At 54.9% G+C, this 12232-nt stretch overlaps 1 protein-coding gene across 1 annotated transcript in view; it reads left to right on the top strand.

The window, feature by feature from the left end:
• LOC103264187 (nuclear pore membrane glycoprotein 210-like) overlaps positions 1-10569 on the top strand; it is a 20516-nt gene extending 9947 nt beyond the window's left edge. Inside the window, exons 5-11 of the mRNA XM_021714327.1 lie at positions 2644-2712; positions 3806-3912; positions 4459-4599; positions 5521-5658; positions 8097-8252; positions 8371-8569; positions 10343-10569. Of these exons, the coding sequence (XP_021570002.1) occupies positions 2644-2712; positions 3806-3912; positions 4459-4599; positions 5521-5658; positions 8097-8252; positions 8371-8569; positions 10343-10569 (1037 nt within the window). The remainder of the gene's footprint in view (positions 1-2643; positions 2713-3805; positions 3913-4458; positions 4600-5520; positions 5659-8096; positions 8253-8370; positions 8570-10342) is intronic.
• The last annotated feature ends 1663 nt before the right edge of the window (positions 10570-12232 follow it).

Here is a 12232-nt window from a genome sequence, read left to right as displayed (position 1 = left end):
TGCCGTGGCAGCCAAGTTCTAGACACTTGAATAGAATGTGGGAAAGATACGCCGGCTGGCGAAGTCAGTATCTGAAAAGAATTTGAGTGGTTGGAATGGCTGACATTACTGAAATACAATGCACGAGGTCTGGAAAAACCAGGGGCTTGATCATATGTTGGCCTGAGGTTCAGGTGTCACGGACGCAGGTGTCGACGGCACTTTGGGCCCAGCACACCCTTGAGCTGTGGCGGCTCAGAGGACAGGCTGGGGTCAGAGGCAGAGGAGTCAGCTCTCAGTCATTTTTGACTCGGAACCCTCCCCTCCCAGGAGATCCATGGCCATCTCTAGAGCTTGCTAGGGGTGGAGAGTCACGGGGGACATTGACAGAAGCACATCTGGGGGACCAGCCTGGGCCACCAGGGGGCATAGGGTGTGTCTTCCAGAAGAACCTGAGCCTCTCAACCCACAGGACCGCTGTGCACCCTGCAGGCTACAGCAGGGATGTTCTGGGCCCCAGGGACCCTTCCTGGGTGTGGCCGGAGTGAGCAGAGCCAGGAACTGGGCGGTGGTCGTGTCCCTTAACGTCCGCCAGGCCTTCCACATTCATTGTCTTATAAGGAGTGAGGTCCCTGGCATAGAGGCATCTAAGGCTGGGCACGGTGGAGGTTGAGGCTGCAGCGTGCAGTGACCGTGCCTGCGGATAGCCACTACACTCCAGCCTGGAAAACAGCAAGAATCTCTCTCTCAAAAAAAGTGGGGGGATCGAAGTCTCTCAAAAAAGCTCCTTATTTTCTGTCTTAGGGTTTTGTCAAGAGGGTTTCCTCTGTGTTATGTAAAACCCCTTAAGGGTAAGTGTTTTCATCTTCTAAAAAGGCCTCCTTTTCAGAATTCCCATCCATTCGGAAGCAGGTTTTAACTGAAAGTCCTCTGGAGCCTTGGCCCAGGCACCCTCTGTGCCAGGTCCTGAGCTGGGACCCTAAGAGGAGGGCAAGCAGGAGCATTGCTGTACTCTCTCACTCGGGGCTAGCCTATGGCCCCACCTCCGGGGATACTGAGGGTGACGGGTGAGGCGCTCCAGGGGTCCAGGAACATGAAAGTGGAGCAGCTGTCTGGGGTGGGAGTCCCAGCTCTGCTCCTAGCGTGCTTGGGACGGCGAGCAAGCTGCTCATGTGGGATCCTCGGCCCCTCGTCTCTAAAACGGCGTCAGAGTCCCTACTGCCAGGGCTGTTGAGGGAAGATGAAGGAGGGCCGTGAGACCCCTGGCGTGGTCCTGACGCTGCTCGATCCCTGACCCGCAGCCTCTGTTTCTGTCAACAGTGCCCGTGGTCTCTGCCCACAGGGCAAGGAAGGAGGACATAGACATGGTGGGCTTTGTAGAACTCTTTTCTGGGGAAATGGTTCTCCACCCTGGCTCAGATGGGACCCGGCAGGGACACCCTGAGGGGGGTGAGGACAGCAACAGGGTTCATTGTTTGCCATCAGAGACCCAGCTCTGAGGCCCTGTGGGTGACCATTGACCAGAGCCTTTCTGGAAACCCCTAGCAGCTGGACAGAACCAGCGAGAGCCCTGCCTTTCAGCCTCTTATATGCAGATGCAAGGGGTTCGGTTGCTTCTGTCCTCTTCAGAGATGCTCTGATGTCAGTATTCTTTAAGCAGTTAGCAATTTTAGCCACAGGCTGTGGAATTTTTGTTTTCTTAAAGCAGCTTTCAGCAGTCCCCAAAAAACGAATTGCCTCTGAAAAATCATGGAGCATCAGCTTTGACCACAGGTTGGGAATAATGTTAAAATTTAAAGCACTGAAAAACAAGCCCAAACCAAACTAAGTAGCTGTACTGACAGCGGGGTGCAGAGATTTGGGGTAACATTTCCTGTTCTTGCTCCCTCTGTCCCCCTTTGCTCCTTTCTGTGTCTGTGTGGCCAGAACTGTCAATGCCTTCCGACCAGTATGAGCTGCAGCTTCAGAACAGCACCCCAGGCCCTGAAGGGGACCCAGCGAGGCTCGTGGCTGTCTTGACCCAGGACACGTCGATGGTCACTGCGCTGCAGCTGGGACAGATCAACCTTGTCCTCGGCCACAGGAGTATCCTCTTCTTGGGCGTGTGTGTATGTGTGTGTGTGTGAGAGCGTGTGTATGTGTGCACATATGGCAGGTCTGCTGTTTTGAAGTCACGTCGTCTTCTCCCTAGAAGCCAAGGCAAGGCTAAAAATAGCCGTGTCCCCTCAACGATCTGAAAATGGGAAAGACCCAAAGTAGCACCCCCACTGAGTGTAATCGCTCCTCTTAGAGGGTGACTCACCCGAGAGCTCCCAGGGACAGGGGTGATGGCAGGATCTGAATGTCATTCCTTGCCTTCGGTACCTGTCGCCTGTCAGTGGGGCCTGGCAGAGGCTGTTTCCATACCAGCATGTGGGTTGTTGATGCTCCAGACTCGTCGCTGTGTCCTGTGTGGTCTCTGGTGTCCTTTGGGGAGCTTCCTCTTTGTGAGTGTGGGAAATGTAGAGTGGCCTTTCACTCTGAAAAATGCTTAGGCCAAGAGGCGTTTTCATCTCCACTGCCACCCATGTGATGTCTTGATGCTGCTCGGGCGTCTGCATTGTGCTGCGGCCTACTGGCTGGTCTTTTTGCTTCCTGTGTCTTGTCCCTTAATGAACAACGCAGGTCTTCGCATGCAGGGTGCTTCTAGGCTACCCAACAGCACCATTTACGTGGTAGAACCTGGTTACCTAGGTAAGTGCGGACCTCCTACGTGCTGCTTGTGTGTGACTACATGAGTTTAAAAAAAGGCAGAAGCAGTAGCAGCTCCATACCCAGGTCAGCTCTGCCACCTGCGAGGGGCATCTGCTCTCAACTGTACCCTGGCCTAGGCCACTCCCCAGCCCTTCCCTGGACAGGACAGAGCGAGCTGAGCTGGGCGGGTGGAAGGCTCAGCAGGGCAAAAGGCAAGACGGAGTACAGTGGTGGGGCTCAGCCCCTCCTGGTGTCTACACCAGGGCTTTGCCAGGCCTGACCTTCGCGGTGGCTGTTTGGAGGCTTGGGGCCCAGTAGTCAGCTCAGTGAGAGGGGCGCCCTAAGCTGATGTGAACCATTGGCGTGCGACTTGGCAGAGAGGAGGGGAGGAGTCTAAGAGATGCTGTTTAAGGCGGGCACTTTCTCCAAGGGAGCGTCTTGACCACTGCGGTGGAGGTGAGAAAGCACCGGGAGTCACAGGGGACAGCAAGTGTCGTGCCGTCCTGCGTAGGAAGAGGGCAGAGAGGCCTGGGAGGACAGGGCTGTCTCACAAGGCGGCATCGGGGCCAGGCTTCAGCGCACGGGCCTCCTGTGGGTTGAGCGTGAATGCCCGCTGAGAACGTAGAGTGTATGCCCGCTGTGGCCTCCGAGCGCAGACCTGCCGAGGGTTTTGTAAGGCAGATCTACTAAGGGTTCAGAGGGAAAACCTACTGTGAAGAGCATAGACCTGCTGTGGTTTCATAGCTTAGACCTGCTGAGGGTTCCAGGGGGAGACAGTGAGTGGGTGTAGAGCCGCTGTGGATTCTGAGCACTGGCTCACTGAGGATAGGCTGGAGTTTGAGGCGCTTTTGCCCACAGCACGGGCTGTGTTCAGAGTCGGCCCTGGGGAGGTGAGCTCAGGACTTGGGGCTGATGGCAGACATTGCTTGTCACCCTCCTCAGCCGCGTGGCCTTCCTTAAGTCGGAGGCCGGTGCGTCGTTGCAGGGCCTTCCCGGTGGGCCACGTGAGGCTTCTGCTCTGGTCACATCCCGCTGTCCAAGCCTGCCGCCCCTGAGGTCTGAGGGCTCAGGCTCCCGTGCTTGCCTTTCTTAGGGCTCACCGTCTACCCTGGGGACAGGTGGGTGCTGGAGACAGGCCGCTCCTATGAAATCACCATCGAGCTGTTTGACAAGTCCAGCAACAAAGTCTACCTGTCAGATGTGAGTGCGCAGTCAGGTCCTGCCAGGGTGATGAGGTGGGGTTGTCTCCTGAGGCGGCTGCTGGAAGAGCAGCCCTCAAAGCCACAGGCGCCCCCACACGGGTGGACCGAGGAGGGGTCCTCTGCTCCCTGTGGTGCTCGTGGGTGTGCAGGAGACGCTGTCCTGGCAGGCCTGGGCCTGCGATTCTGCACACTCACCCCACCAACAGGCCTTCTGCAGAGCTGTAGGGGAGACGGTGTCCCAGCAACAGGACTCGGGGAGATGGGGTGGGGAGGTGGGAGGTCTTCACCTGCTGCTCTCCTGTCCCCTTCTCACTGACTGGGAGCTGCCCGGGAGCATGGGTCATGGGTCATGCAGGGAGGGTGGCCTGGAAGGCTTCAAGGCCAGAGTCCTCAGAGCTCCATCCAGCCCACCTGTCTGCTTGTGGAGCCCTCTAAGCCTCGTGGCCCCTTGGCCTGCCCTGGCCTGCCTTGTAGCTTCTAGCCTTAATTCTGAGTTTTTGAGTCACCCCAGAAGCCCCTCTCACCCATCCTGCTTGCCTTCCAGAACATCCGAATCGAAACCTCGCTTCCTCCTGAATTCTTTGAGGTGCTCTCATCTTCCCGGAATGGGTCGTACCATCACATCCGGACAATAAAGAGAGGCCAGACAGCCATCAGTGCAGCCCTCACCTCTGTGGTGGACCAGGCAAGTTGGTGTCTCCCTTCTCTGTCCCTGCGCCCACACAGCCTGCCTCTGTAGCAGGGTTGTTGGCCCAGGTGGGGACATATGTCCCTGGGAGTTGGAAGCTCCAAGCTTCGCCTGGCTGCACCCCCTCCAGGTTCTTGGGGCATCCTTCCCTCTCTGGCCTCGGTCCTCAGCTTTCCTGTGGCTACCTGCAGCTGGGGGTGTGGGGCTCCTCCTGTTCCCATACTGAGCCAGGGTGCCCTCTTCCTCACCTTTTCCTGCCCTGTCCAAGTAGTCTGCGCCCTCAAGGACTGGGGCTAGAAATCCTTGTTTGGGGAAACAGCTTCGGGCTGTGTGTCTGGCTGTGCCCCAGCCGGGACCCAGTAGCACGTGTTTTGGCTTCTTGGTCCTGCACGTCGTTTTTGCCTTTGTGTTCACAAGGTCAATCAATTTAGGTGGAAGTGGTATTTTACAAATTAGAAAACTGGCGTGGGTGTTCTCATTTCTCAGCATGCACAAACTTCCCCAGATATGTGGGAGGCCGCAGGCTGTAGCAGAAAGAAAGGTCTGTGCACCAGACAGTGCTTTCTGGAGAGTTGATCACCTCAGCTCTGGGGCTTGGGCTCGTTGTTTTAGAACCCCAAGCCTTAGTTTCTCCTCATAAAGTGGGGGAAACCACTTCTGTCCTGCCAGGGCTTTCCTGAGGATTCATTCAGGCAGCATTTATGGGAGTGGCCATTCCAGAGCCATGGAAAGCCATCCCCATGGAGACCAAAAAGGCTGCAAGGTGCCTGGCATCTTCCTTTCCAGTCTTTCACAAGCACAAAATCCACTTTTGTGGCCTGATCCCCAAAATCAGGAGGGGTGAGTGTGCGGGTGAATGGGAAAAACTGCTGATGACCTGGTTGTCATAGTGATGTGTGGTGACCTCACCCCTTGTAGGACGGAGGGGTCCACATGCTACGGGTACCTGTGTGGAACCAGCAGGAAGTGGACATTCACATGCCCATCACCCTCCATCCCAGCATCTTGACATTTCCATGGCAACCAAAGACCGGTACCTATCAGTATACGATAAAGGTACAGATACTCCCTTCTCTGGGTACATTCCTTCGGGTGTTTCCATGGGATTGTGGCACTTTTTTTTTTTTGAGTTGGAGTCTCGCTCTGTCACCCAGACTGGAGCTCAGTGGCATGTTCCTGGCGACCGCAGCCTCCACCTGCTGGGCTCCGGCGATCCTTTTGCCTCAGCCTTCCAAGTACTGGAACTACAGGCGTGCACGACTACGCCCAGCTAATTTTTTATTTATCCATAGGGACAAGGTCTCGCCAAGTTGCCCAGGTGAGTCTTGAACCTGCAGGCTCAGGCAATCCACTCGCCTCGGGCTTCCAAAATGCCGGGATTACAGGCTGAGTCACTGAGCCCGGCGGCTGAGTCACTGAGCCCAGCCGGGATTGTAGCTTTTGCTCATTCTGTTATTTTTAATGTTACTCTCTTGTGGCTGGGGAGTTTCTTTTTGTTTGTTTGTTTTTGAGTTGGAGTCTCACTCTGTTGCCCAGGCTGGAGTGTAGTGGCACAATCACAGCCACCCCAGCATTGACCTGCTGGGCTCCAACAGTCCTTCAGCCTCAGCCTCCCATGTAGACGGAACTACAGGCACATGTTACCACACCTGACTAATTTTTGATTGTTTTGTTGGAGAGATGAGGTCTTGGCAAGTTGCCCAGGCTTGTCTTGAACCCACCCTCTAAGGCAATACACTCGCCTCAGCCTCCCAAAGTGCTGGGATGACAGGCTGAGGTACTGAACCTGGCCGGTTAGAGATAATTTTAAATCAGAATCTTGGTCAGGCTCAGTGGCTCAGCGGCTCAGCCTGTCATCCCAGCACTTTGAGAGGCCGAGGTGAGTGGATTGCCTGAGCCTGCGGGTTCGGGACCAGCGCGGGCAAATTGGTGAGACTTCATCCTTACAATAAATGAAAAAATTGGCCAGGTGTGGTAGTGCGCGCCTGTAGTTTCACCTACTTGGAAAGCTGTAGGTGGAACAATCGCTGGAGCTCAGCAGGTTGATGCGGGGGTGACTGTGAGCGTGCAGCCGCACTTCATCTGGGCAACAGAGTGAGACTCTAACTCAAAAAAAAAAAAAATCAGTCTTTATGAGTCTTATTTCCTGAGGTTTCCATCATCACAATGTAATTTAGATCACCGGGAAAACATCAAAAACTAACAGCTAGAAAATACAGGAAAGAAAATACAATTTAAAAAGTCCTGGAATACAGATTTGAATTCCACTTAAAAGACTTTTCTAAATTGCTTTGTGAAAGCTATCTGTATATAGTCTTAGAGACAAATGACCAATTCAAAGCAAAACCGTCTCCAGCCTTGTCGTATATCAAGGGTCCGTGCTCTGACCTTCTGGCTCCCACGTGGCCTTAGCCGGCAGGACTCACCTTGGATGGGGCTCGCGTTCTTGTGGTCAGCACAGGACCCATTGGTCCTTTTGTTCCCTTGGAGGGCCAGAGACTGAGCTCTGGGAGGTGCCTCTGGGTTCTGGGACCCCTGCCTTGGGTCTGTGTATGACAGTCACATGGTACCCAGAACGTGAGGCCCAGAAACAAGACAGCTTGGAGAAAGTGAGGGCAGATGGAGCCTCCAACCAGACCTTGGCTGATGCTACGGTTTTCCTTGCTGTGTGTGTGTGTGAGAGAGAGTAGGAGTAGGTGAGTTTATATGGGTTTGAGTATGTGTATCAGTGTGATTGCATGTGCATGTGAGTGTGATTGTGTGTGTGAGATATGTGAGAAAGCATAAGTGGGTGTGTGCATAGTGGGTGAGGGTGTGTGTGAATTAGCTGGGGAGTGTGAGCGTGTGTGGGAGGGTATGTTGAATGTGTGTGAGTGGATCAGTGTAGATGAGTAAGAGGGTAACGTGTGAGCATGTGGATGTGAATGGGTGAGCTGTGTGAACGAACATGTATGAGTGTATGTGTTCATGAAGGGGTGATAATGGATGTGTGAGCGAGGGGGTGAGCATGTGTTAGTGTGAGTGTGTGTGTGAACATGTGAGTGTAAGATTAAATGTGAGTGTAGCGTGGGCAAGCGTGTGTGAGTAAGCATGTGTGAGGGTGAGTGTGAGTGGGCGTGAATGCATGTGAACGTGTGTATGAGCATGAGTGAGTGTGAGTAGGTGATTGTGAGTGTGCACATGTATATGAGTGTGAGTGGCTCATAAGAGCATGTGCTTGAGTGGGTGTGAGTAGGTGCGCGTGTATCGGCATGTGAGCCTGTGGGTGTGAATGGTGAGTGTGAGGGTGGGTGAGTGTGGGGGTAAAGGTGTGTGTGATCACGTGGGTGTGGGCCATGAGTGGGTGAATGAGAGTAAATGTGTGAGTGTGTGCGTGCATGTAGAGTGTGAGCGGGCGAGTGCGTGTCCACGTACACGCACTTGTCTCCAGCCCCCTGGCGTCCCCAGTGAGGACAGGGCAGGTGGCTGGGCCCATGGTGCTGCTTCCTCCCTAGGCCCATGGCGGCAGCGGGAACTTCAGCTGGTCTTCGTCAAGCTACACAGTTGCCACAGTCACCGTCAAGGGAGTGATGACCACAGGCAGTGACACTGGCCTCAGTGTGATCCAGGCACACGATGTCCAGAACCCACTGCATTTTGGTGAGATGAAGGTGAGGCCTCAGCCCCAGGACAGCCCTGGGGAGGCTCGGGGTGGTTGTGTCCAGCCGCTCCCTCTTACCTAGCCCTCAGGCTTCATTCAGAAACACCCCTTAACCTTTTGGCCTCCAGGTGTGTGTGATTGAGCCCAGCAGCATGGAGTTCACCCCATGTCAGGTGGAGGTGCGCGTGGGCCAGACCCTGGAGCTGCCTTTGAGGATCAACGGTCTCATGCCTGGCGGGGCGGCGGAGGTGGTCACCCTGAGCGACTGCTCCCACTTTGACTTGACGGTGGAGGTGGAGAACCAGGGCGTGTTCCAGCCACTCCCGGGTAAGGCAGCACTGCCGAGCAGGACCAGACAGGCAGACATGGATCACCCAGATCTTCGACCTGAGGAAGCAGAGGGGCCGCACCATCAACCGTGGGCTTGTCTCCTTGTCCACCGTCAGCTCCAGTCTGGTCTGGCTCTTGTCCACCGTGGCAGGTGACTGGCCCCTCGGTCACTCAGATGTCTGAGCTGAGTGTCTCCTGAGTGGGATTTCACGTCAACAGGCCCGTTTCAGTGCCTGGAGGTGGTCGGTGCTCAGAGTGCGTTGCTGATGGGGGTTTTGGCTGGTTCCAGAGGCGAAGCCCCCATGACATGCAAGGCCAACCCTCCTGAGCCCCTCTCTTCTGCAACATCTGCTGTGGGGTTTTGGCGGTGACATCCGTGGTGACCCTGGCAGCGGCATTGAGCTTATTGAGGGACAACTCTGCAGGTGTAAGAGCAGCATGTTGTACACGTGACCTCACTGAGACCTTGAAACAGTGTAGAAGGAAGTGATGATGGGCTCCATGTCAGATGGAGAGGCTGAGGCTGTGCCACTGCCCAAGGTCACACACGGTCTGGACCGAAGATCTGGGTGAGCCTGACAGTGACCTGGAGTTTAATCCAATCTGTGAGGCGGGGCCGGGGGAGTTGGCCCAGATGGGCAGGGTTTCCTCTCTCATCTGCAGCGAAGACAGCCAAAGGACCGGTGAGCTGTTGAGCAAGTCACTATTGAGTAAGATTCCAGCAGGGTGTTGGAAGGAACAGGGATGGATAGTGTTTGGTGGCAGGGATGCCTGCGACAGGACCCCAGGTGGGCCGGCCTGTGCTGCTTGTGCACAAGGCGGACCCGGAATGCCAGGAACTGAGAATCTTGGAGGGCTCTGGGGGACTTAGTGGTGCCACTGAAGGTCTTTGAGCAGACGAGTGGTGTGCTGGCAGGGTGGAGGAAGCTCGATTGGCAGAAGTGTTTGTTGGACCGCCTGTGGTGCCAAGCGGTTTTACAAGCTGCTGTAGCTGCGATTGCCTGCAGAGCTGTTACAGGTCGCAGTTGCCGAGGAGAGGGCAATGTCTCTGAAAAATCCCTGTGCAAACCACGTCCGGGAGAAACCCAGCTCATGAAAGAAATCTACAGTGTTCTCCACACGTCACCATTTAGGATGGAGGATTGCGTTGCACAGGGGAGAGGCCCGCTGGCAACGGGAGATGAGCTGTCCCCTGTGCCTTCCCCTACATCCATCCTGGAGGGAGGTCTGAGGAGCACAGCCAAGCTTGGGGTCAGGTCCCAGGGAACAGCAGGGTTTGAACTGCACAGCGTTGGTCTGAGCCACTTCATCTGGTTATTATGGGCGGTGTGATGTCAGGTGTGCTGCCACCCTCTCTGAGCCTTGGGTTCTCCGTCGATACAAAGGGATGACGGGTCTTTCTTACTGTGACGGTTATACAAGAATATCCCTCCACACTGTGCAGACCTTTCTCAGGGACGTGAGTTCTGGCACAGCAGTCAAGGTAGAAATCCGGTGGTGTCAAAACTTGAGAAAGTGCCTTACATCTTTGCTGGTGTGGAGCGTTATGTGGCAATGTGTTGGGGTGTGTAGGGCCTAGGCTGCGTGAGAAAGATGTGTCTTGGACATCTTTTACAGGTGTCAGGGCAGAGAGATACTCAACTCATGGAAACCTTTGGGATCTGAAGACAGGCCGGGTCTGCAGGTGGATCTGTCACTTTGATGCCCTCCCTGGGCATACTCGCCTCAGAATTAGATCCTGTATTAGGTCACCTCTTCTCCGTCCCCAAGTTCAGGTCACACGTGATAGGACTCTGGTCATGGCTCTGAAGAAGGGGCTACATCAGGTCCCCTCGGTGGCCCTGCCCAGGCCTGCCCTCCCCAGCAGTACCCTCCAGCTCTACCGTCTTCCCACTGGACCCCATTTCTGCCGTGCCCACGTGGTTGGCACCTTCTCAGAAGCCCCTCGGCTGTGGGCACTACTGGGAAACTCCCCACAGAGACCCCAACTCCCTTGATGCTTGGCTGGGCTCCCACTCGGGAGTGTGGACACCTCTCCCTGGCCCTTTCTCTGCTCACCCACTTCATTGACATGATGCTCCTGGTCGCTGAGCATCTACCGGGTGACAGTCTCTGGGGGGTCCCTTGTTAATGAGAGCCAGAGCGCCCTAGAGAGAGGGAGCTAGACATGGTCTCTCCCTTCATGGTGCTTGTAGGTTAGCAAGTCAGAGTTCCTCAGGCCATTCAGTGCCCACGATAAAGTGCGCTGTAGTTGAGTAAGCACAGGTGCTGTGAGCGCCATCCCACGCTACCCAACAGAAAGGCCTCAGCATGGTGCCCAGAAGAACTGCTCAGAAGATGGAAGTCGAAGCCAGTTTGGCATGTCTGGAAAGGCTGCTTAGAGGAAACCGTAGCTCAGCTGAGAACCACCAGGGAGCAGGAGGGAAGTTGGAAGGGAAGACGGCAAGGCTCTGAGTCTTAGCTGGGCTGTGGGTTTCACAGGTGTGTGGGCTTGTCAGAGCCCAAGAGGGGTCCTCTTCAGATGTGTGCACGCTGCTGGGTGCAAGTTTGACCGTTGGGAAAAACAGCCATACCCATAAACCTGTGGGCAAACATTTAGTATGAGGCATGCTGATGTTTGCAACTTCAAATACATACAAAAATAAGATCAGTTGATGGGTGGATAGAGGGGTGGACAGGCTAAGAGGAATCCAGCCAACTGTCCATGGTAGGGGCTAGGTGATGGGTAAGTGGATGTTCAGAGGATAATCGTTTCACCTTTGCTGTATGCTTGACAATTTTCCTAAGAAATGTTATGCAAATAAAACATAATGCCATCACACACTCATCAGAACCAGTTTTATAAAAGATGGGAAATAGCAAGTCTTGGCAGGGGTGCCGGGCAGTGGTTAAGAGCAGGGACAGTCCACGCAGCCACTTTGGGAAAGATTGGGCAGTCATGACAACAGCCGAACGTGTGCCTGCCCTCAGGCCTGGCAGTGCCCTTTTCCTAGCAATACCTCCACCAGATGTTGTGGCGTCCTCCAGGTAAGGTCCACACACAGCAGCACTGTGGATCAGAGTCCCCATCTGGAAGGGACCCAGATACCCACTCTCCGCCTGAGCTGCAGCCCCAGGGCAAGCAGCAAGTGGTTTCTGTTCAGGGCCCCTAAGGTGTGGGGTCCTCTGCTGCTCAGCAGTGGGAGCTGTGCGCACGTTGCTCACTTCCCTTCTCTTTATCTGGGCACACGCACGGTGTGCTTTTCTATTTCTGTGAATAGAAAAATGATGACAAGGCCATGTGAAGTGTGAGCAGCACTTGTGAGATGGGGAGGACTATGGGCATTTTGGTTTCTCTTCCGAGGAGCAGGGTAACATGGGGTGAAGAGCACGGACTCTGAACCCCGACCATCCGGGTGCAAGGCCCAGCTCTGCTCTCTACCAGCTGTGGTCCCCTAGGCAGATGACTGGACTTCTGTGCGACCTGGCTGCCACAACTGGAAGTAACAATAGTGTCTCGCTGCTAGGATTGTGATGTGAGTTGAGACATGCAAGCCGCACTCAGTGAATATTAGCTCTCTTCCAGTTATGCGTGGTAACTGTGCATCAATTTTGTGATGAGAAATGTGTATGTGAGCATATTTTGAGAGGCCACCAGGAAGGATCTGATAAGAGGCGCTA

This window comes from Carlito syrichta, unplaced genomic scaffold (genome assembly GCF_000164805.1).
Source record: "Carlito syrichta isolate Samal-C Ts95f unplaced genomic scaffold, Tarsius_syrichta-2.0.1 Scaffold305627, whole genome shotgun sequence".
Classification (NCBI taxonomy): domain Eukaryota; kingdom Metazoa; phylum Chordata; class Mammalia; order Primates; family Tarsiidae; genus Carlito; species Carlito syrichta.
The sequence above is the reverse complement of the archived record's forward strand: the minus strand, read 5'-3'. Positions and strand labels throughout refer to the sequence as shown.